Source organism: Pongo pygmaeus, chromosome 9 (genome assembly GCF_028885625.2).
Source record: "Pongo pygmaeus isolate AG05252 chromosome 9, NHGRI_mPonPyg2-v2.0_pri, whole genome shotgun sequence".
NCBI classification, from domain to species: domain Eukaryota; kingdom Metazoa; phylum Chordata; class Mammalia; order Primates; family Hominidae; genus Pongo; species Pongo pygmaeus.
The window spans coordinates 104962090-104987560 of record NC_072382.2 but is presented as its reverse complement, the minus strand read 5'-3'; the positions used below and the strand labels follow the sequence as shown (position 1 = coordinate 104987560).

The following is a 25471-nucleotide window of genomic DNA, read 5'->3' as shown; positions in this document are numbered from 1 at the left end:
CTCCAGCCTGAACACCCCTCCTTGCAATCTATGCTCTGCTTTTAGTTACTTGAAACCACAATGCTTACTTTTTATTATTTTTTTTTACAAAATTTCAATAACTTTGGTATAACACAGTACTTACTCTTGATATCAGACTCTGGTCTGCCTTCTGTCTGATAAATTCTTTCGTCTCATCCTCATCTGGTTTATTCCTACTAAGTTCTCAGCTTAGGCATCGCTTTTTATTAATTTACTTTTTATTAATTTTTTTTTTACAAAATTTCAATAACTTTGGTATAACACAGTACTTACTCTTGATATCAGACTCTGGTCTGCCTTCTGTCTGATAAATTCTTTCGTCTCATCCTCATCTGGTTTATTCCTACTAAGTTCTCAGCTTAGGCATCACTTCTCTGACCCCTTCTAGGTTAAATAGCGCTATTTGCCTCCATAATATTGTACTTCCTTTGTCACTCTTCCTTTATCACTCTTCTCTTACTGTTGTTTATTCAGTTCTATCTTTCTGATAAGTTGTAAGGATAGTTCCTGGAGAACAAGATGTATGTCTATTTTGTTTACCACTCTATATTCAGCAACCTCACACAGTGTTTGGCGCCAGGAAAGTATTAATCACATTTGCGGAATTATCTTTTTTTAAGAGGTGAGGTCTCATTGTTGCCCAGGCTGGACTTGAACTCTCGGGCTTAAGCGATCCTCTTGCCTCAGTCTCCTGAGTCACTGGAACTATAGGCACAAGCCACTGTGCCCAGCTTATATTTATAGAACTTTTATTGATAAAATGATAAATGAATGAATATAAGATCTGTGAGGCAGTTATTGTATCTACTTACTAATCATGATATCTCCAGTACTTCACACAGGGTCTAGAATAAAGTAGCTGCTTATTATATTTTTGACTGAATGAATGAATGAATAAATGAATGCTACCTTTGACCCAAGTCAGTCTTACCTTATTTGCACAAAACCCCTGTAATAAACTGGCATGATATATGACACCCTCAATAGTTTGTTCTCTTCTCCCATAAACCATGCCTCAAAATGCAAGACCCTAAAATCTTGAACTATAGCTGGATCTGGGCTCAACCTGCTGTATACCTGTTTGCTTTGAGTCTGATCATTATGCTTTCTTAAGAAACCAAAAGGTGCCATTTTCACAGATCCTTGCAAATAGTGCTTCTAATTTTCCCTGCCCACCCAGTTTCCCATCCTTTGTTTTCCAACTAGGTAGTTACATTGTTCTCCAACTATCACAAGCTGCTCTGGATAGGTACTTGTGAAACAGAGAAGGCACAGATGAAAACAAGGAATCTATCGAGTCCTTGAATAGATGAAAAGCAAATCCCAAATATTAAAGGTTACCTCAGGGAGATGGATATCTATATATATTTATAATTTAAAACAATATTAAGCCAGGAAAATAAAACAATATAAAAAGTATCCCCAAGTGGTTGTGGAAGAAATAGTGCATATTCCCTGGTTGGAAGGATGAAAGGTAAGCTACAGTCAGTCCTGAACATTATCTTGAGGGTTAGGAGGGTATTTTATCACTACAATTAAGGCTAAATGCCTTATAAAGCTTTTAAGAAAATTACACAGTGCAAAAGTGTTCAGTTTTGATGACCAGTTTTTCATCAGTTTTTATGACCAGTTATTAATATATGAATAACCATGCAAGAAAATTGCAATAATTCATGTAAAATTGTTTTAAAGAATATTAATTATAGTACCACCAACATATTTATCATTATAAACACATAGCATAATTATTAAGTGTACTTACATAGTGTAATATAGGCTACCATTCATGGTAAGTTTAAAGTCCCTGTCCTTTTAAAAATAATTTAAAGGAAACAGTACTGAAAAGTACAGGCAGTGGTAAATTATCACAGCCAAGGAATTATACAACAAACTTCAGAGCATTTCTATACTTTTCTAAGATCACTAATAGACTTTCTCCCTTTCTTCCTTCCAGCATTTAGTGACAGTCCAGGCATATACACAGCAGATAGATGACTAAATCAGAGTCCCTGCCAGATTCTTCTCTACCTGCTAATTTTAACCTCATTTCCAGATCTAGTACTTTTTTTTCCTTCAACAATCCTACAATCCAGAGAACTGGTTATAATAGAAGCCAAACAATTGCTCACATCAGTCCTGGTGCCTTCAAAGGAGTCCCAATTGTAGGCTGGCAAACAGAGTAAGAAGAGTTGAAAAGATGAAAAGACAGAAGAACAAGGGAAGACACCCTGGAGGAGGTCTCTAAAGAGAGGAGAACAGAGAGAATCAGTACACAGGTCTAGGGATGAGCTTTCAATTTCATAAGGTCAACTTTTATATTAGAACAAAGATGATGAAGATGGCTTCAAACAAATTTGTAGATGAGAGAGAAGGGCAGGAATTTTCAATGGTCATATCTCACAGCTTGAATTTTCTCTATGAAGTAAAACAATAAGGTGCTCTGCTAAGGAAAAGGGGAGTCAGTGACAGAATGGAGTCTTCAAGAAACAGTGAAGAACATCACTGTGGAATACAGGAGCAGTGCTCAGGTCCCATCCACTGTATCTGAACTGTATCTGAAGTGTACACTGTACACTGTATCTGAAGTTTCGGTAGCAGCGCTCAGCAGCCTGCATATGGACAGATACTAATCTAAGTTAAATGGTTTTTGGAAAGGACGAAGCATAAAGAAAAGTGAGTTAGGATACTGAAGGTGCTGGAAAGAGAATATAGTTATATGCCACAAATAGAAGGCTGAATCGGACAAGAATCAGGAAAGAAAGTGACAGACTGAGAGAAAACTGAACAGGAAGAGACTGGAAAGTCTAGAGAATACAAAATTGAGAATGAAATGTGGCTGTTGTCAAAGAATAACATGTATGCTTAGAGGTTCAAAGGTGGAGCAGGGATGAGTGATGACAAATGTGAACAGGTTTGTGGATCATTATTTTAAAAAACATGGATGAAGAGTGCTGCATTGAGAAGATCAAGTTATTCATGTGATAGTAGAAGTTAATGTGGTTAAAACAAAAGGCTCTTTTGTGAAGCTGGTGCAACAAGCAGAGGAAGACAGTGGAAAATCCACAAAGGTACCTTGTTTGCATCAACTAACCTGTATCATTTACTATTCCTTAAAAATACACTCTTTCTCTGTCTATACTATTCTTCTGTTTTCCTGAAGTTACCTGACTGGTTTATTCTGAAAAAACTTGATCAATTTGAAGAAAACTTTTTTAAAGCAGCTCCCCATAGGGAGCTCTCTAAGGCAAACTAGTCACAGTGATGATTCAGTGTCAGTTACCATCTATGTGATCTATCTGTACTAAAATTGTAAATTTTTCTCTAAATTCTCAAAAATGATGAAAAGCCACAGTAAAGCAGAAAGCACATATTTTGTTAAAAAAAAATAGAACAGCGCTATACAAAAATAAATGGCAGAATAATGAATATATGATTTATGTGCAAAATCATAATATAATTCTCACTAGTGATTAGCACAATGGTTATCTCTATAATACAATAGTCACACAGTCAGACAACCCACTTAGTAAATAATTTAGGCGTACCTGTATTGCAAGGGCACGGGCAACAAGACCTCTCAGGTATTGTAAGGGATCTTCTGGGCCTTCCCACTTGCTCTGCCATGTGAGAGGACACTGCAATTTAAAAAGGGTCAAAATTAAGTTTGTGTATATGATACTACATATAAAAGACTACTAACACTAGTGTGATGGAGAAAAATTTTGGCATAATTCACATATACATATGAAATTCATTTCATTAAGATATGTCTGTTTTTCTTTGATCTCATTAAATTGAACAGTAGAGACAGCATGAATTAATGTTTCTCTAAAAGGAAGAAAAGTACAAGTTCCTGAAAGAATAACAAGATGAACTTAAACTGGCATATAAAAAATAGTCAACCATGTTTTCTTAAACAATATTTACTGCAAATGAAACTCAAATTAAATTTGAGAGATTCATTTTATAAGTGGTAAAGATTAAAAAACAACCAGCTTTGGTCCCTACAGAATTTTTTAAAACTATAAATAGAGCTGTATAATGGAAACTTTATTCCCCAAACCACATTGAGACATATGAAACAAACGGAAAAAAATAAAAAGGAGTACATGAAATGAAAAATAAATAAAACCCCTCTAAGAACAGCTGCCTTACAAAAGTTATCTTTCTAATATTTGACCCTCCAATAAAGGCACTATCCATTAATGCAGACTCTTCACAAGTATTCTTGTAAGGTCATGTTCATTGTAATATACCTTTTTGGTGAAGGTTTTCTGGATTTTCTAAATATTTTATAAATATCACACAAACTTCTCAACATATTATCTTTCTGAAGTGTAGTAATAAGGAGAGAACTTCAATTTTATACCCCCAAACACTGTCTGATTACATAGTTAAGAAGCTACTATGGGCTAGAATATATCAACAATGTATAGAAAATGGGAATTGTAAGATGACCAAATTTAGAGTAGAAAAGGACCTTAGAAAACATCGAATCCCTTTACTTTACAGGAATAAAGTAAGCCTTCTTAGGAATGTGATAGATAAGTGCCAGAACTGTGCTTTGATCTAAAACAGGTGTAGTGATTTTGAAACACAACTGCAAATCCTTTGACACTTTGCCTCTTGAGACTTGAGGTCTGTGCTCCTCTCTTCCAATACAGAAGAAGTGATACTATGTCAGTTTCCAAGTCTAGGCTATAAAAAATTGGTTGCTTATATTTCCTGCCTTTTGAGACTTTTACTCTTAGAAGCCAGTTACCATGCTGTGGGCCCAAACTGTCTTTGGAGAGGCCTATGTGGAGATGAACAGAGACCCCCAGCTCTCAGCCGGCACCAACTTGCTAACCATGAGTGAGCTGTGTGAAGGAGACAAGCTTTCTCTACCAAGCCCTAGTAAATTTCAGACTTTTAAGCTAAAAATAAATGATTTTTAAAAAACATTATTTTAAGCCAGTAAGTTTTGGTGAGATTTGTTCTGCAGCAATACAACCGATAATGATTTTGATACACCAGAGGCGGGGTGCTGCCTTAACAAAATCCTCAATCATATGGCATTCGACTTGAGACTAGGTGGTGGGCTGAAGCTGGAGGGATCTTTAGGAGAATGTAAGTGAAAACTTAAAAGGACTTCTAGGAGAATACTAGAGGAAGCCTATGGAGCTTTGAGGACTTAAAAAAAAAAAGGAAGGAAAAATCTCAGACAACCCTCTGTTAAACAATAGGGCTTCAATAAATCTTAAGGGTGTTGTCCCACAGCTGATGCGAAAGGCTTATCTTGAAAAGATTTGTGGTTGTGGTTTTTGTCTAATGGAGTGAATCTCAGTGAGATTCATAGCAAACTCCCAGTTTTAGAAAAACTGTTCTGGTGTAAACTATCAGTTTAGGATTACAGGGTTAGGAGAGGATGCAATTCAAAGAGAACTTGGCTCCAGGGCTTCTATGGGCAGGAAGCAGACTGAGAAAACCACTCAGCTGCAAACATGAGCTACATCTTATTGAAATGTGTGGATAATTCAGAGGTTAGAATCCAGAGCTCAGACAGTAAAGCCAAGAGCAATTAATCATCCCTAGGAAACAATACAAAATTCTAATAAAGGAACTGGAAACATGAACTTCCTCGGATTTCAGAATTGCTAAGGACATGTTAGCCTCCCATTCTTCCTCCACCCTTTTTGAATAGGAATGTCTTTGCAGTTACCCTACGCCTGTCCTACCATTTTATATTGGTTTTAAAGGGAACAGGTAACTTGTCACTGTAGTTCACTCTTCTTTAGATGGGAACAATATTTATGCAGTAATTTTTGGGGAATCAAACCCAAAAAGCCTCATTCATACTTTCACCTGATTTAAATGACAATTTTATCCCTTTAGCCTTAGCTTGATCCTGTAATGAAATGAAACATTGTGGAGGAGTCTGGGAGGAGACGGTTGTATTTTGCATGTGGGGAAATGTAAATAATTTCTGCCTAGAGGGCAGACTGCAGCAGTTTTTAAACATGACTCCTAAATTATTTGACACTCCTCTCACACACAGTTGACCAACAGCCAGCCCATGAGTAATGGAAGCTGAGCCTTGTGAGAAACCCTGAGCCAGAATACTCAGCTAAACCACACTTGGATTCTAGACCCACAAAAACTGTGATATAATAAATTTCTATTGTTTTATGCCACTAAGCCTTAGGGCAATTTATTATTCATCTATAGATGGTTAAGAGAGTTACCAATATTATTGCCAAGTGTAATACATTAATTCAATAGATGTTTAAGTCATTATTCATCCATTCAGCAATTATTTACTATCTACAATGTGCAGATACTATTAACATAAGGTCCTTACTATTATGGAGCTTACATTTTATAGCGAGATAGACAATATTTACCTATATAAAAAATATTTCATAGTGTTAAATATGTAGAGAATTAAAACATAATAGGTGTATAATAGAAATGATAATGATAGTGATACATGAGATGAATAAAATAAATATAGTATTTAAAGAAAATTAAAAACCAATAAAGGAGATACAAAGCTGAAGTTCCTTGTGGTGCTTTATGAATAAATTATATATCATGTTATTGGCGTTTAGAGGGAAAAAATGATTCAATCAAGGAAGTCTTTAAAAAAGAGGTAGTTATTAAGCTATGCCTTGAAAGTTGTGTTAGATTTGCACAAAGGTAAAAAGAGTTGCAGGAAATTTTTTAAGCTAATATTTATTGGGTGCTTACTATGTGTTAGTAACTATGGTGAGTGCTTGATACACACCACCTTATATATTCCTCAAAATAATCCTCAGAAGTGTACTATTAGGTAAGTGCAAAAGTAACTGCAGTTTTTACATTGTTAGAATTCACTGATACTGAAATACATTCTTAAATAAATGTAGTTATGTTATACATCATTTTAATGAGCATGTCTCACTTTTTTTTTTTGCTAATGACTTATTACTTGCTGTTTATGTTTATTTTAGACGATGGAAATGATGTTAGGCAAAAAGCAAATTCGAGCAATTTTCTTATTTTAGTTCACAGTGGGTCGTAAATCAGTGGAGACAACTGGCAACATCAACAACACATTTGGCCTAGGAACTACTAACGAACATACAGTGCAGTGGTGGTTCAAGAAGTTTTGCAAAGGAGATCCTTGCAGATGAGGACATAGTGGCCAGCTATTGGAAGTTGACAACAACCAGCTGAGAGCAATCATCCAAGCTGATCCTCTTACAACTACAGGAGAAGCTGCAGAAGAACTCAACATCGACCATTCTATAGTCATTCAGCATTTGAATCAAATTGGAGAGGTGATAAAAGCTTGATAAGAGGATGCCTCACGAGCTAACCAAAAATCCTTGTTTTGAAGTGTTGTTTTCTCTTATTCTACATAACAACAATGAACTATTTCTCAATCGGATTGTGATATACAATCAAAAGTGGATTTTATATGACAACCAGTGATGATCAGCTCAGTGGCGGGATCAAGAAGAAGCTTCAAAACACCTCCCAAAGCCAACTTCCACCAAAAAAAGGTCATGGTTGCTGTTTGGTGCTCTGCTGCTGGTCTGATCCACTACAGCGTTCTGAACCCTGGCTTAACTATTACATCTGAGAAGTATGCTCAGCAAATAGCCGAGATGCATCAAAAACTGCAATACCTGCAGCCAGCATTGGTCAACAGAAAGGGCCCAATTCTTCTCTACTACAGTGCCCCACCACAAGTTGCACAACCAATATTTCAAAAGTTGAATGAATTGGGCTACAAAGTTTTGCCTCATTCACCATATTCACCTGACCTCTCGCCAGCTGACTACCATTTCTTTAAGCATCTCAACAACATTTTGCAGGGAAAACACTTCCACAATCAACAGGATGCAGAAAATGCTTTCCAAGAGTTTGTCGAATCCCAAAGGACAGATTATGTTACAGGAATAAACCAACGTATTTCTTATTGGCAAAATGTGTTGATTGTAATGGTTCCTATTTTGATTAATAAAGATGTCTTTGAGCCTAGTTATTAATACAATAACTTAAAATTCATGGTCCAAAACTGCAATTACTTTTGCACCAACTTAATATTATAATTTCCATTTTACAGAGGAGAAAATGTAGACACAAAGAGAATAGCATGTTCAAAAATCACAGAGCTGGCAAATGGCAGATCCAGGATGTAAACCCCCAGGTCACTTGGCTCTAGAGTCCATATCAGCACCAATACTGTCTTTAATAGATCTAATATTTCTATAATGATTTATACATATTAAACCATTTGAGATTCAATATAAGATAATTATGTATTGGGAATTAAATTTATAATGATGGAGACATTAAGGCTTACAGTAAGTTTAATCTTAAAGTTTTTTAGTTTTTTTTGTTTTTTTTTTTAAATTAAATGATAGAGAAGTTGAATCCAGGTCTAACCCTAAATGTAACCTCTTTTCACCATCCCATGCATTTCATGAAAGATGTCACAAAAGCGGAACCGGTTGTAACCAGGGTGTTCATTTGTTAACTCACTCTCTCTCAAATATCAGTTAAGTGATTATGCAGCAAGTATGAGTAAATAGCTGCCATTTGCCAATCATTTGTTAACTGCTGAGGATAAGAAGTCATAACACAATTCTTGTCTACAAAAGCTTATGATAGAGGGGGAAATCGACAATAAAAGAGATGGCTATGGACAATAAATTGAGCTCCCTAATAGCGATAAGCACTGTGATTGTGAACACGAAGGTAGAGTACATCAAATTCAAACTGCATAGAATGGCAAGAGTTAGGAAAGGCTTTCTGGTGGAGATCATGCTTGATATGAGTCTCAAAAGGTAAATGAATAGTCTTTTCCTGAGTATCTATAATAGGTAAAGACAGCAGGGAAAGGAAGAAGCATTAATAAGACATGAGAGAAATGGGCTGATGAATTAAGGATGACATCATAAAATTTGTGGTTGTTTATACTAAGGAATTTAAATTTTATCTGGAAAACAATGGTAAAACTAAAACTTTAAGCGAGGAAGTGACACCACAAATTTGGATGTTTTTAAAGATTACCCTAGTAGAAATGGGAAGAACAACATTAGGAAGATGAAACTGCAATCAGGGAGGTGAGTTAAGAATGTATGGTAATATTCTAAACATGAGTCAATGAAGAACCATGTGAAAATGAGAAAAAGAAGGATAACGATAGCAAACACTTTTATAGCACTTATATGTACAGGCATTGTTATACGCATTTTATCTACATTAAGACTTTTATATCTTATGACAACCCTCGGAAGTAGGTATAATTATTACCATTTCAAATATCTGGAAACTGATGTAGAGAAAGGTGAAGAGACTTGCACAAAGAAACACTCTAGTATAATCTTGGATGTTTTAATTTCCACTCTAGAATCTTAATATGTTTATTGTATGAACCTTAAAAAATGGCCACTTGTAGGAATTTTCCTCCTTTCTCTATTTAATGATGGAATTACTTGTACTACTAACAAATATCACTATCCCACTGGTAAAAATAATAGCTTGTTTCTCAAATAGGAGTGCAATACCAGTAATCCATTATCTTCAGACTGTTGAAGTGAAACCAACATTGGATTTTAGGTTTTGAAAATGTCAGAAGAACTTTCATTTGATTCTAGCTTATCACAGTGCCTGAAACAGGGAGACAGCACTGTAACTGTAATTTATTTCAAACACTACCACTTGCACAAGGTTTTTATGATGTGTGAAAAAAGACTCAGTTTACAATTTTAAGAAAGAAGAAATGCAGAGAGGTCACTGTAATTTCAACTTCATATGCAATGATTAACAATAGATACAATTTAAGATTATCACTAACTCCTACACTTGCCACAATTTACAACTCTACGCAATTAATTGCAATAACTAAAACCTATTTCACAAACATACATAATTAGAAATTTATATTTCAGAAGGATAAAGACAAGTTTCAGAGCGAAACAATTTAACAATAAGAGAGCCCTTACTATCTATACTTAAGAGGAAGTACAACACAGACAATGAGTAATTTGTGATAAAAGTTAGAGCAGCTCCATGGGTACATCACAGTATTTCTGTAGCTTTCAATTTTTTTTTTATCAGTACAGAAAAAGGATTATAAAATGATACAAGAGCAAACTAAGGACTTTCAGACCTAAAAGATTTAATTGAATGATTCTTTTAAAACATTAATCATTTTTTGAATCTATGTTTTCCCTTCTCAAAGAAGATCTTCTATTACTTGCTTTCTATGAAAAACTAACCTCAGTTTTTGTTTTTTTTTTGTTTTGTTTTTTGAGACAGGGTCTCACTCTGTCACCCAGGCTGGAGTACAGTGGCATGATCATGGCTCACTGCAGCTTACACTTCCCAGGCTCAGGTGATCCTCCTACCTCAGTCTCCCGAGTAGCTGGAACTACAGGCACCCACCACCATACCTGGCTAATTTTTGTATTTTTTGTAGAGATGGGGTTTCGCCATGTTGCCCAGGCTGGTCTTGAACTCCTAGGCTCAAGTGATCTGCCCACCTTGGCCTCCCAAAGTGCTAGGATTACAGGCGTGAGCCACTGTGCCTAGCCAGGTTTTTTCAATGAAAAAAATAGAATGAATGCTTGTTATCTTAAGAGATTACACTGTTATAAAAAGTTAGGAAGGTGGAAACAACCCACATCCATCAATGGATGAATGGATAAACAAAATGTGGCATATACATATAATGGAATATTATTCACCTTAAAAAAGAAAAAAAAATTGACATATGCTACAGCATGGATGTTCCTTGAGGACGTTATACATAGTGAGATAAGCCAGGGACACAAAGACATATACTGTTATGATTCCACTTAAATGAGGTCCCCAAAGTACCAGGATTAACAGAGACAGAAAGTAGATAGTGGTTGCCAAGGGCTGGGGAAGGGGTGAATGGGAGCTGTTGTTTAATAGGACAGAGTTTCAGTTTTTCAAGATGAAGAGTTCTGGAAATTAGCTGTACAGCAATGTCAATGTACTTTGCACTACTGAACTGTATACTTAAAAATGGTTAACACAGTAAATTTTGTGTCACGTGTATTTTGTCACAGTAAAATAAAAACTTCATTGGGAAAAGGTTAAGAAAGACTACTAATTTCCTTCTGTGAAGTTTTGCTAGCTATTACTGTATGTGAGATAGTTTTTGTTATTGATATTGAGCTCACTGAATATAGACTATGTACTATTCATTTTTCCTATCTCCAGAGCCTCGCATGATATAGAGAACCCATGGTAGGTGGGCAATAAATATTTGCTAAATGTTGCTTATTACATCATCCAGCTGCAAGCTTTTTCTTATCCAAACTCCTCCTTCCTCCTCTCTTTCAGATATTTTGAAAAAAAAAAAAAAAGCTCATGTTATAGAGAGACCATATATCCATTTGACTAATGATGCCTGTTGTCCCAGAGTTCTATTAAGGTAGCAAGCTGTTTTACTCTAACAGGGTCCTCAGATTAAAGGTTATTTCTGGGTGTGTCTGTGAGGGCATTTACAGAAAAGATCAGTATTTGAGACTGAATTATATATATATACTTATATATATATATTTCTGTATGCTTTTCATTTATATATATTCATATTATAATCTGGTTCTGTTTCTTGAAAGAATTCTAGTACAGCAGAGAATGATAAATTCTACTAAAAATGTGTACAGTTTTTAAAAAGCAATTAGTTAATATTTGCTGTGGACTGAATGTGTGTGTCCCCACAAGATGCACATGTTGAAATCTTAAGCCCTAATGTGATAATATTAGGAGGCGAGGCCTTTGAGAAGTAATAAGCTCATGAGAATGGAGCAGCCCCTTGTAGTGGGATTAGTGCCCTTGTTAAAAGATATGAGAGGGCTTGTTTTCTCTTTCCTCCCTCCAGAGTGTGAAGATACAAGGAGAAGATGGCTATCTGTAAACCTTTATCAGACACCACCAGATCTGCCAGCCCTTTGATCTTGGACTTCGCAGCTTTCAGAACTGTGAGAAATGTCTGTTATTTAAGCTACCTAGTCTACAGTATTTTGTTGTGACAATTTGTCTAAGACAGTATTTGTCTTTTAAAATATGAACAGATTATACTATCTACAGCATGGTATACATTAAGAATATCTATAGTGAAGCTTAGCTCTGGGAAAGATGAAGGTAAGTTTATCATTAAGTATGTTCAGCAAGTAAAATGATAATCTGTAACATTTCTTTCATCTAGTAAAACTACATTGAATGTATATTTACTTCCATGAAATTTATTGAAATAATATTTACTGAGATGTCTTCATGCTGTTACATTCCTTGAGAGTTTAAAAAATTGTGGATTATTTCTACATTGTTTTCTGTGATACATTCATTTAGGCCAATATCATGTTGTCATAGTTAAAAGTATGTATGTATGTAGGCATGTTGGGGTTATAATTTCTATTAGTATTTTCTCAAAAATTTTAACCAAACATACATCAAGAGTAGAGTTAAGTGGACTCTGTGGGTTTACATTAACATTTGATCTACAAATATTGTAAAGCTAATAGTATTGAGTTTTGATTTCCATAATTTAGCACACTAACCATGTTAAATGAGCCATAACAAGAAACAACACATTTATGAATTTTTATATAGAATTTATTTAAAAATGACTACTAATGCAAAATGGCACAAAAATATTTCAGTAGTAATTGTTCATTTCACTTGGTGTGGTGGCTATTAATATAAATTAGAACATAAAACAATTACTGAGGCAGTCGCACTAATTTCTGCACATTAATGCGACCAATCAATCAAATGCTTGAGGTGAAACCAACTTGGGTTCAAGCCCATTAGTTTGTTATATCTTTGATACTAAATTAGCCAGCCATTAATTGAAGCACAAACTAGATAACAATCATCAGTTTAGCCATAGATTTTGTGTGTTTATGTGCGTGGATGTTGAAAAATCATACATATAGTCTTCCAAGCTAACATAAATGTTCAGTAAATTAAATGGAATTTTAGGGTCTAAATAGTATTTAAACTTGTATAGGGTAAAATCAAAATATAACTAAAAATTATTGACAATATTTTCACTCTCAAAAGTTTGTTCACATTTGTTATCCATCAGTCCTACCCCTACCAACTAATTAACAGACAATTGCTAGTATGTTAATACACACTGCTGAGACCAGCTTGGTTGTGGAGATCCTAATCCAGCAAGGCTAGAGGAATTAAAGACACACACGCAGAAATACAAAGTGTGGAGTAGGAAATCAGGGGGCTGACAGCCTTTAGAGCTGAGAGCCTCGAACAGAGTTTTACCCACATATTTATTGACAACAAGCCAGTGATAAGCATTGCTTCTATAGATTATAGATTAACTAAAAGTATTCCTTATGGGAAACAAAGGGATGGGCCAAAACAAAGAGATGGGCTCTCACTAGTTATCTGCAGCAGGAACATGTCCTTAAGGCACAGATTGCTCATACTATTGTTTGTGGCTTAGGAATGCCTTAAGCCGTTTTCTGTCCTGGGTGGGCCAGGTGTTCCTTGCCCTCATTCCGGTAAACCCACAACCTTCAGCGTGGGTGTCATGGCCATCACGAACATGTCACAGTGCTGCAGAGATTCTGTTTATGGCCACTTTATGGCCAGATTTGGGGGCCTGTTCCCAACAACATACTAATTTGAATTTTCTAGAATTATGTATATAATGAAATTTATATATATAGTATTTATAAATATTAAACTTTTAACCTTCCTTTTTTTTGTTATGTATAATTATTTTGAGATTTATCCAGTAATGTGATTGAACCAGCTCACAAAGGCTAGTGAGAGCCAAGTCTTAAAATTTTACAAATTATTAAAGTTCGTTGTTAAATAGCCATTATTTTAAAAGTTATAAATTAAATGTTATTTTAAAACAGTTGGCAAATATTCAGACCTCATCTTTTCATATTACTTTACAATTTTTATTATGTTGTGTTCCCTCAGACGTCTTGTTGAAAGCTAATCACTAATGGTATTTGGAGGTGGGGCCTTTGGAAGGAAATAGGTTATGAGGGTGAAGGTTATGAGGCTTCACCCTCATAAATGGGATTAATGCTCTTATAAGAAGAGGTTAGAGAGCTAGCCTGCACTCTTTCCACCATATGAGGATACAAGGAAAAGTAGGCTGCCTGCAATGTGGAAGGCGGCCATCATCAGAACCCAACCATGCTGGCACCCGATCTTAGATTTCTCAGCCTTCAGAACTGTAAGAAATAAATGTTTAAGCCACCCACTCTATCAAAATTTGTAATAGCAACCTGAATAAAGAATGATGTTTATTTAAGCTGGGCCAGTTGGCACACACCTGTAATCCCAGCACTTTGAGAGGCTGAGGCAAGAGGATCACTTGACCACAAGGGTTCAAAAACAGCCTGGTCAACATAGTGAGAACCTATCGCTACCGAAAATAAAAAAATTAGCCTGGTGCGAGGGCATGTGCCTGTACTCCTAGCTACTCAGGAGGCTGAGGTGGGAGGATCTATTGAGCTCAGGAGTTGGAGGTTGCAGTGAGCTAGGAATGTACCACTGCACTCCAGCCTAGGTGACAGAGTGAGACCCTGTCTCTACAAAATAAAACAAAAAATCTGTGTTCAAGATTATGTCTATTGGATATAAGATAAAAGAAATACTGGATAGAAGACATGGATAGAAGAAATACTATCAAATAGTTTGCTACTAGGCATCTCTTCCTAACTCCACATTCATTTACCTTATATTGGTAACTTGAAATCAGCCATGGCAGAAGCATTTGTACCATGGAAATGAGAAAATGCTATATAGATCAAAGCTTCCTCCTCTTTCTTTCTTTTTTTTTTTTTTGGGAGAGCCAGTTTTTAAACATTTGCCCACAGAACACTGGGTGTATCCATGTAGTTGCATAAATCAAATAGTCATTGTTTGAATTTCTGAGTAGCATTCCAATTTTATGGATATAACAAAAATTTATCATTTCACCTCTTGAATGTTGAGCTGTTTCTAGTTTTTGACTCTTAAAAAGAATGTTGAGCTGTTTCTAGTTTTTGACTCTTAAAAACTAAGTTGCTTTGAACATTCACAAATAAGTATTTGTATGGCATATGCTTTCATTTCTCTTGGGTAAATATTCACGAGTGATATAGTGGGCAAATATTCATGAGTGATACAGTGGGCTAATATGTTAAGTATATGTTTAACCTTATAAGAAAAAGCTAAACTATCAGCAATATCTGAAAATTCAAGTTGTTCCTGATCCATATCAACACTTGGTACCATTTGGCTTTTTAATTTAAGCTATAAACCAATCAAGCTAGTGTGCAGGGCTGTCTCATTGTGATTTTAAAAATTTGTTTTTACTGATATATAATTAATATACCATCAAACTCACCTCTCTAGAGTGTATGATTTAGTGGGTTTTAATATATTCACAAGGTTGTACAAGCATAACCACTAATTCCAGAATATTTTTATCAATCCCCCAAAATACTCTGGATCCATGCACACTCTCCATTTCCCCCTAAACAAAGGATGGTTTTCCATTTACTTAAGTATTGTCTTTAATTTCTTTCAATGATGTTGTGTAGCTTTCAGTGCACAAGTCTTGATCTCCTTTTGTTAAATTTACTCCCATCTATTTCATTCTTTTCAATGCTATTATAAGTGGAATTAAGTTCTTAATTTCATTTGGATACTGTGAGTGCCATATACTAGGATTCATTGCTATTATATAGAAATACAACTGATCTTTATATATTGATACTCTCATTGCAGTTCTGATATTCCTAATGACACCCACATTTTTATGTGCTTCTTTCCCATCCACAAGTCTTAATATCTATACATTTTTTTTTGCCTTTTTATAATTGAGATGTTTATTGAGTTTTTTTAAAAAATCTAGATGTAGGTTCCCTTGTTAGGTGTATGTCTTGAAATTATTTTCTTCTATTCTGTGGCTTGCTTTTCATTTTTATAAGTGTCTTTTAAAGAGAAGGTTAACATTTTGGTAAAGTCCAATGTATCATTTTTTTTCTTTTTATAGTTCATTTTTGGTGTCCTATTTAAGAAATCACTGCCAAACACAAAGTCACTAAAAAATTTTAGTGAAGTTTTATTAATGTTTATGATTACTTTGGGGATAATTTTTGTATATCTTTGGAGACACAGTTGCAGGGTTTTTTTAAAATTTTTTTTGGCTTTTGGCTATTCAATTACTCTGGTACCATTTGTTAAAGAGATTTTCCTTTTCTTATTTAATTACCTTAGCCTATTGGTGAAAATCAATTGATTATATATTTCTGGGTCTATTTGGATTCTTATTCCATTCCACTGATCTCCACTGATTCCTTCCATTCCATTGATCCATTCCAATCCATTGATTAATGGATTCCATTCCACTGATCTTCATTCCATTGATTTCCATTTCATTGATCTCTTTATCTGTCTTTATGCCAATGCCACTGTATTTTGATGACAATATCTTCATAATGTTTGAAATCACAAAGTGTAAGACCTTCCATTTTTTTCTCCTGTTTTCATGAAAGGGTCTACAGTAGACCCTTTGCATTTTTGCAAAAAGAAAAAAAAATAGACTCAAATTGCCAATACTTACAAAAAAATCCTGCAGAGGTATTCCTAGCTTTTGGGTTGAGATTATGGAGTTTTCTAGATATAGAATCATGTCATCTGCAAACAAAAATAATTTGATTTCCTCTCTTCCTATTTGAGTACCATTTATCTCTTTCTCTTTCCCAATTGCCCTGGCCAGAACTTTCAATACTATGTTGAATAGGAGTGGTGAGAGACGGCATCCTTGTCTTGTGCCGTTCAAGGGGAATGCTTCCAGCTTTTGCCCATTCATTATTACATCACTATGGGTTTGTCATATATGGCTCTCTATCTTGAGATATGTTCCTTCAATACCTAGTTTATTGAGAGTTTTTAACATAAAAGGATGCTGAATTTTACAGAAAGCCTTCTGTGCATCTATTGAGATAATCATGTGTTTTTTGTCTTTCATTCTGTTTATGCAATGAAACGCATCTATTGATTCACATATGTTGAACAAACCTTGCATCCCAGGGATGAAGCCAACTTGATCACCGTGGATAAGCTTTTTGATGTGCTGTGGGATTTGGTTTGCCAGTATTTTATTGAGAATTTTTACATGGATGTTCATCAAGGATATTGGCCTAAAATTTTCTTTTTTTGTTGTGTCTCTGCCAAGTTTTGGTGTCAGGATGAAGTTGGCTTTATAGAATAAGTTAGGGAAGAGTCTTTCCTTTTCAGTTTTTTGGAATAGTTGCAGTAGAAATGGTACCAGCTCTTCTTTGTACCTCTGGTAGAATTCAGCTGTGAATCCATCTGGTCCTGGGCCTCTTTTGGTGGTAGGCTATTTATTACAGCCTCAATTTCAGAATTCATTATTGGTCTATTCAGGGATTCAATGTCTTCCTGCTTCAGTCTTGGGAGGGTGTATGTGTCCAGGAATTTATCCATTTCTTCTAGATGGTCTGGTTTATGTGTATACACGTGTTTATAGTATTCTGTGATAGTTGTTTCCGTTTTTCTGTGGCATCAGTGGTGATATCTCCCTTATCATTTCTGATTGTGTTTATTAGATTCTTCTCTCTTTTCTTCTTTATTATTCTAGCTAGTGGTCTATTTTATTATTTAAAAAAAAACCAGTTCTTGGATTCTTTGATTTTTTTGAAAGGCTTTTCATGTCTCTATCTCCTTAAGTTCAGCTCTGATCTTGGTTATTTCTTGTCTTCTGCTAGCTTTGGGGTTTGTTTGCTCTTGGTTCTCTAATTCTTTTAGTTGAGAGGTTAGGTTGTTAACTTGAGATCTTTCTAGCTTTTTGATGTGGGCATTTAGTACTATAAATTTCCTGCTTAACATTGCTTTAGCTGCATCCCAGAGATTCTGGTACATTGTCTCTTTGTTCTCATTAGTTTCAAAGAATTTCTTGATTTCCGCCTTAATTTCATTATTTACCCAAGAGTCATTCAGGAGCAAGTTGTTCAATTCCCATGTAGTTGTGGTGTTTTGAGTTAATTTCTTAATCTTGAGTTCTAATTTGATTGCATTGTGGTCTGAGAGACCGTTTGTTATGATTTCAGTTCTTTTGCATTTGCCGAGGAGAGTTTTACTTTCAATTAATTATGTGATCAATTTTATAGTATGTACCATGTGGCAATATGAAGAATGTATATTCTGTTGTTTTTGGGTGGAGAGTCCTACAGATATCTATCACATCCACTTGATCCTTAGCTGAGTTCAGGTCCTGAATATCTTTGTTAATTTTCTACCTTGATGGTCTAATATTGTCAATGGTTACAGTCTCCCACTATTGTGTGGAAGTCTAAGTCTCTTTGTAGGTTTCTAAGAACTTGCTTTATGAATCCGGGTGCATATCTACTTGAGATAGTTAGCTCTTCATGTTGAATTGAGCCCTTTACCATTATGTAATGTCCTTCTTTGTCTTTTTTTAATCTTTGTTGGTTTGAAGTCTGTTTTGTCAGAAACTAGGATTGCAACCCCTGCATTTTTCTGTTTTCCATTTGCTTGGTAAATTTTCCTCCCTGCCTTTATTTTGAGCCTATGTGTGTCTTTGCATGTGAGATGCATCTCTCGAGGACAGCATACCAATGGGCCTTAGTTCTTCATACAGCTTGCCACTCTGTGTCTTTTAATTGGAGCACTTAGCCCATTTACTTTTAAGATTAGTAGTTATGTGTGACTTTCATCCTGTTACCATGATGTTAGCTGGTTATTTTGCATACTTGTTTATGTGGTTTCTCCATAGTCACTGGTCTGTGTTCCTCAGTGTGTTTTTGTAGTGGCTGGTAACAGGTTTTCATTTCTATATTTAGTGCTTCCTGCAGGAGCTTTTGTAAGGCAGGCCTGGTAGTGACCAATTCCCTCAGCATTTACTTGTCTGAAAAGAATCTTATTTCTCCTTCGCTTATGAAGCTTGGTTGGCCACATATGAAATTCTGGGTTAAATATTCTTTTCTTTAAGAATGTTGAATATTGGCCCCCAATCTCTTCTGGCTTGTAGGGTTTCCGCTGAGAGGTCTATTGTTAGTCTGATGGGCTTCCCTTTGTGGGTGACGTGTCCTTTCTCTGTGACTGCCCTTAACATTTTTTCTTTTATTTCAACCTTGGAGAATCCGATGATTATGTGTCTCAGGGTTGATCTTCTTGTGGAGTATCTTACTAGGGTTCTCTGCATTTCCTGAATTTGAATGTTGGCCTGCGTTGTTATGTATCTTGGGGTTGATCTTCTTAAGTATCTTACTAAGGTTCTCTACATTTCTTGAATTTGAATGTTGGCCTGTCTTGCTAGGTTGGGGAAGTTCTCCTGGATGATATCCTGAACTATGTTTTCCAAGTTTGTTTCATTCTCCCCAGAATGGATCTCTTCCAGATATCCCAGTCAGTCAGAGGTTAGGTCTCTTTACATAACCCCATGTTTCTCGGAGGTTTTATTCATTCCTTTCCATTCTTTTTTCTCTATTCTTGTCTGCCTGTCTTGTTTCAGAAAGACAGTCTTCAAGCTCTGAGATTCTTTCCTCTGCTTGGTCTATTCTGCTATTGATACCTCGATTGCACTGTGAAGTTCTCATGTTGTGTTTTTCATCTTCATCAGGTTGGCTATGTTCCTCTCTAAACTGGCTCTTCTGGCTATCGGCTCCTGAATTGTTTTATCATGATTCTTAGCTTCTTTGCATTGGATTAAAACATGCTCCTTTAGCTCAGCAAAGTTCATTATTACACACCTTCTGAGGCCTACTTCTGTCAATTCCGCCATCTCAGCCTCAGCCCAGTTCTGTGCCCTTGCAGTAGAGGTGTCGCAGTCACTTGGAGGAGAAGAGGCACTCTGGCTTTTCAGTTTTTGGTGTTGTTGCATTGATTCTTTCTCATCTTTGTGGGCTCATCTATCTTTGATCTTTGAGGTTGCTGACCTTTGGGGTTTTTGTAGGGTCTTTTATTTCAAATACTGTTTTCTGTCTCTTTTTTTTTTTTTTTTAACAGTCAGGCCACCCTTCCACAGGGCTGCTGTGGTGTGCTGGGCTTCACTCTAGACCCCAGTTGCCTTGATTTTTCCTGTATCTGGAGGCAACACCAGTGAAGGCTGTGAAACAGTAAAGATGGCAGCCTGCTCCTTCCTCTGGAAGCTCTGTCCCAGCGGGATAATGACTGGTTGTCAGCCCAAACGTGCCTGTAGGAGGTATCTGGAGACTCCTGTTGGGAGGTCTCATCCAGTAAGGAGGAATGGGATCATGGACCCACTTAACGAATCGGTCTGGCTCATTTTTGTACAGCAAGTGTGCTGCATTGAGGGGGGACCCTTCCTCATCTGGACTGTTTGTATTCTCCAAAGCCAGCAGGCTGGAATAGCTAAGTCTACCAAATCGCAGAGATGGCCCCCACCCCTTCCCCAAGAAACTTGTTCCTGCCTCAGGCACACTCCAGCCTGTTGCTGTAGGCTGGCCGGAATTCCAGGCCAGTGGGTTTTACCTTGTGAAGTGCCATGGAAGTGGGCCCTGCAGAATGACGCTGCTTGGCTCCCTGAATTCAGCCCCCTTCTTTAGGGACATATACGGGTGGACTCTTTCCTTACTGGGTAGCACAGGACTGGAGTATGTAAAACTCCTGGGCCTCTGTGTGTGTGCCTGAGCAGCTGCTCTGCAGAGACTCCACACAGCTCTGTGTTTCAGACCCAAGGCCCTGGTGGCATGGGCTCATGAGGGGATATCCTCATCTATGGGTTGCAAAGATGTGTGGGAGAAATGTGGCTTCCCAGGTGTTGTCAACCAATCACTCACTGCTTCCCTTGGCTGGGGATGGGGGTTCCTTTGGCTCCATGCCACTCCCAGGTGGGCCATTACCCCACTCTGCTTTTCTTTGTTCTCTGTGAGTTCTTTGCCTAGTCATTTCCAATGCGAGAACATGGATATTTCAGTTGAAGGTGCTGAATTCACTTGCCCTTTCATTCCTCTCCATAGTGCCACAGACTGCAGCTGCTTCTAATTGGCCATCTTAGAACTAACATTTTAACACTAGGTCTCTTGATCCATAAGCACAGTACATCTTTCAATGCATCTTTCCATAAGTTTAGGTCTTCTTTAATTTCACTAGTCAACATTTTATAGTTTTCAGTGTGTAGAAAGGTAATGTACATAATATTTTTAAATTTCAATTTTCTATAATTTGTTTTCACATATAGAGCTACAATTAATTTTTTATATACTCACCTTATATCCCAAAATCTTGCTAAACAAACTCCTACTAGCTCTAAATCTTTTTTGTAGATTCCTTAAGATTTTGTAAATAGATGATAGTATCCTCTGCAAATAAAGGCAGGCTTCTTTCTTTCTTTCTAATCTGCATGACTTTTATTTATTTTTCTTAATATTTTTACTAGCTAGGATATTTGGTGCAACATTGAATAGAAGTGGAGCTTAATGCCTCATTCCTGATCATAAAAGGAAAGCATATAGTCTTTTACTGTCATATTAGTTGTATCTTTTTCATAGATGCCCTTTCATCTGGCTGTAGAGGTTCACTTCTAATCTTAGTTTGCTAAAGGTTTTTTTTTTTTTTTAATCATGAGTAGCTGTTAAATTTTTCTAATGATTTTTCTGTATTGAGATAATGTCACAATTTTTCTTTATGAGTCTATTATGGTAAATAACTTTGATCAATTTTTTTTTTTTTGAGATGGAGTCTCACTCTGTTGTCCAGGCTGGACTGCAGTGGCGCAATCTTGGCTCACCGCAACCTCTGCCTCCCAGGTTCAAGCAATTCTCCTGCCTCCGCCTCCTGTGCAGCTGGGATTACAGGCATGTGCCATCACGCCCAGCTAATTTTTGTATTTTTGGTAGAGACAGGGTTTCACCATGTTGGTCAGACTGGTCTCGAAATCCTGACCTCGTGATCTGCCTGCCTTGACCTCCCAAAGTTTTGGGAGTACAGGCGTGAGCCACCGCGCCTGGCCAACACGGATCAACTTTTAAAATGTTAGCCTAAACTTGTATTGTGGGAATGATGCATTATCCATTTTACATTTTGTTGGATTCAATTTGCTAATATCTTGTAAGAAGTTTAGTGTTTGTGATTATGTTCATGAAGCAAGTTGGTGAAGGGTTTTCACCTATAATGTCTTTGTTGGCTTTTTAAAAATCACTTTATTGGGCCAGGTGTGATGGCTCATGCCTGTAATCCCAGCACTTTGGGAGGCTGAGGCAGGCAGATCATGAGGTCAAGAGATCGAGACCATCCTGACCAACATGGTGAAACCCGTCTCAACTAAAAATATAAAAATTAGCTGGGTGTGGTGGCATGCGCCCGTAGTCTCAGCTATTTGGGAGGCTGAGGTAGGAGAATGGCTTGAACCTGGGAGGCAGCGAGCCCAGATTGTGCCACTGTACTCCAGCCTGGCGAAACAGAAAGACCCCATCATTCTAACTGGTGTGAGATGGTATCTCATTGTGGTTTTGATTTGCATTTCCTTAATGACCAGTGATGATGAGCTTTTTTTTCATAAGTTTGTTGGCCACATAAAGGTCTTCTTTTGAGAAGTGTCTGTTCATATCCTTTGCCCACTTTTTGATGGGGTTGTTTTTTGCTTGTAAATTTGTTTAAGTTCCTTGTAGATTCTGGATTTAGCCCTTTGTCAGATGGGTAGGTTGCAAAACTTTCCACCCATTCTATAGGCTGCCTTTTCACTCTGATGATAGTTTCTTTTGCTGTGCAGCAGCTCTTTAGTTTAATTAGATTCCATTAGTCAATTTTGGCTTTTGTTGCCTTGCTTTTGGTGTTTTAGTCTGAAGTCTTTGCCAGTGCCTATTTCCTGAATGGTATTGCCTAGGTTTTGGGTTTTACATTGAAGTTTTTAAACCATATTGAGTTAACTTTTGTGTAAGGTGTAAGGAAGGGGTCCAGTTTCAGTTTTCTGTATATGGCTAGCCAGTTTTCCCAGAACCATTTATTAAAAAGGAAATCCTTTCCCCATTGCTCGTCTTTTGTCAGGTTTGTCAAACATCAGATGGTTGTAGATATGTGGCGTTACTTTTGAGGTCTCTGTTCTGTTCCATTGGTCTATATATCTGTTTGGTTACTGTAGCCTTGTAGTACAGTTTGAAGTCAGGTAGCTGATGCCTCCAGCTTTGTTCTTTTTGCTTAGGATTGTCTTGGCTATATAGGCTCTATTTTGGTTCCATATGAAATTTAAAGTAGTTTTTTCCTTTTTTTATTATTTATTTTTATTATTATAGTTTAAGTTCTAGGGTACCTGTGCACAACATGCAAGTTTGATACATAGGTATACATGTGCCATGTTGGTTTGCTGCACCCATCATTTACACTGGGTATTTCTCCTAATGCTATCCCTCCCTCAGCCCCCCAGCCTGGGACAGGCCCCAGTGTGTGATGTTCCCCTTCCTGTGTCCAAGTGATTTCAATGTTCAATTCCCACCTATGAGTGAGAACATGTGGTGTTTGGTTTTCTGTCCTTGTGATCATTTGCTGAAAATGATGGTTTCCAGCTTTATTCCACGTCCCTGCAGAGGACATGAACTCATCCTTTTTATGGCTGCATAGTATTCCATGGTGTATATGTGCCACATTTTCTTAATCCAGTCTATCATTGATGGACATTTGGGTTGGTTCCAAGTCTTTGCTATTGTGAATAGTGCAGCAACAAACATACGTGTGCATGTGTCTTTATAGTAGCATGATTTATAATCCTTTGGATATATACCCAGTAATGGGATGGCTGGGTCAAATGGTAATTCTAGTTCCAGATCCTTGAGGAATCGCCACACTGTCTTCCACAATGGTTGAACTAGTTTACAGTCCCACCAACAGTGTAAAAGTGTTCCTATTTCTCCACATCCTTTCTAGCATTGGTTGTTTCCTGACTTTTTAATGATTGCCATTCTAACTGGCATGAGATGGTATCTCATTGTGGTTTTGATTTGCATTTCTCTGATGACCAGTGATGATGAGCGTTTTTTCGTGTGTCTGTTGGCTGCATAGATGTCTTCTTTTGAGAAGTGTCTGTTCATATCCTCTGCCCACTTTTTGATGGGGTTTTTAACGAGTTCTTTGTAGATTCTGGATATTAGCCCTTTGTCAGATGAGTAGATTGCAAAAATTTTCTCCCATTCTGTAGGTTGCCTGTTCACTCTGATGGTAGTTTCTTTTGCTGTGCAGAAATTCTTTAGTTTAATTAGATCCCATTTGTCAATTTTGGCTTTTGTTGCATGCCATTGCTTTTGGTGTTTTAGTCATGAAGTCCTTGCCCATGCCTATGTCCTGAATGGTATTGCCTAGGTTTTCTTCTAGGGTTTTTATCGTTTGAGGTCTAACATTTCAGTCTTTAATCCATCTCGAATTAATTTTTGTATAAGGTGTAAGGTAGGGATCCAGTTTCGGCTTTCTACATACAGCTAGCCAGTTTTCCCAGCACCATTTATTAAATAGGGAATCCTTTCCCCATTGCTTGTTTTTGTCAGGTTTGTCAAAGTTTTTTCTAAGTCTGTGAAGAATGTCAATGGTAGCTTGATGAGAATAGCACTGAATCTATAAATTACTTTGGGCAGTACTGCCATTTTCATGATATTGATTCTATGGTGGTACATAAGCAGGGAATTTTTTCTCCATTTGTTTGTGTCCTGTCTTATTTCCTTGAGCAGTGGTTTTATAGTTCTTCTTGAAGTGGTCCTTCACATCCTTGTAAGTTGTATTCTTAGGTATTTTACTCTCTTTGCAGCAATTGTGAATGGGAGTTCACTCATGATTTGGCTCTTTGCTTGTCTATTATTGATGTATAGGAATGCTTGTGATTTTTGCACACTGCTTTTGAATCCTGAGATTTTGCTGAAGTTGCTTATTAGCTTAAGGAGTTTTTGGGCTGAGATGATGGGGTTTTCTAAATATACAATCATGTCATCTGCAAACAGAGACAATGTGACTTCTCTCTTCCTATCTGAATATCCTTTATTTCTTTCTCCTGGGTTCAAACGATTCTTCTGCCTCAGCCTCCCGAGTAGCTGGGATTACAGGCATGTGCCACCATGCTCAGCTAATTTTTGTATTTTTAGTAGAGATGGGTTTCACCATGTTGGTCAGGCTGGTCTTGAACTCCTGACCTCGTGATCCGTGCGCCTCAGCCTCCCAAAGTACTGGGATTACAGGCGTGAGCCACTGTGCCCAGTAGTGGTGAATTTATTTCAAGGAATTTGTACATTTCACCTAAGTTGTTGAATTTGTAGGCATAAAATTATTAAAAGGATATTAAGGGAATGTTATTAATGTCTGTAGGAAATGTAGTGATGTACTGAAAGGCATATGCCTGACACATAGTCAGTACTCCATGAAAATTAGCCATTCTTCCTCTTAAATATCATGATCTGTGTTAGGCCTCTTGATGTGAGATTGTATTGTT

General features: G+C 36.8%; 1 protein-coding gene across 6 annotated transcripts in view; it reads right to left on the bottom strand.

Moving 5' to 3' along the window:
• Nucleotides 1-25471, bottom strand: part of DYNC2H1 (dynein cytoplasmic 2 heavy chain 1) — a 359810-nt gene that overhangs the window by 45239 nt on the left and 289100 nt on the right. For all 6 annotated transcript variants that reach the window (XM_054438209.2, XM_063672124.1, XM_063672125.1 and 3 more), the window contains one exon: nt 3567-3656. In XM_054438209.2, the coding sequence (XP_054294184.2) occupies nt 3567-3656 (90 nt within the window). The remainder of the gene's footprint in view (nt 1-3566; nt 3657-25471) is intronic.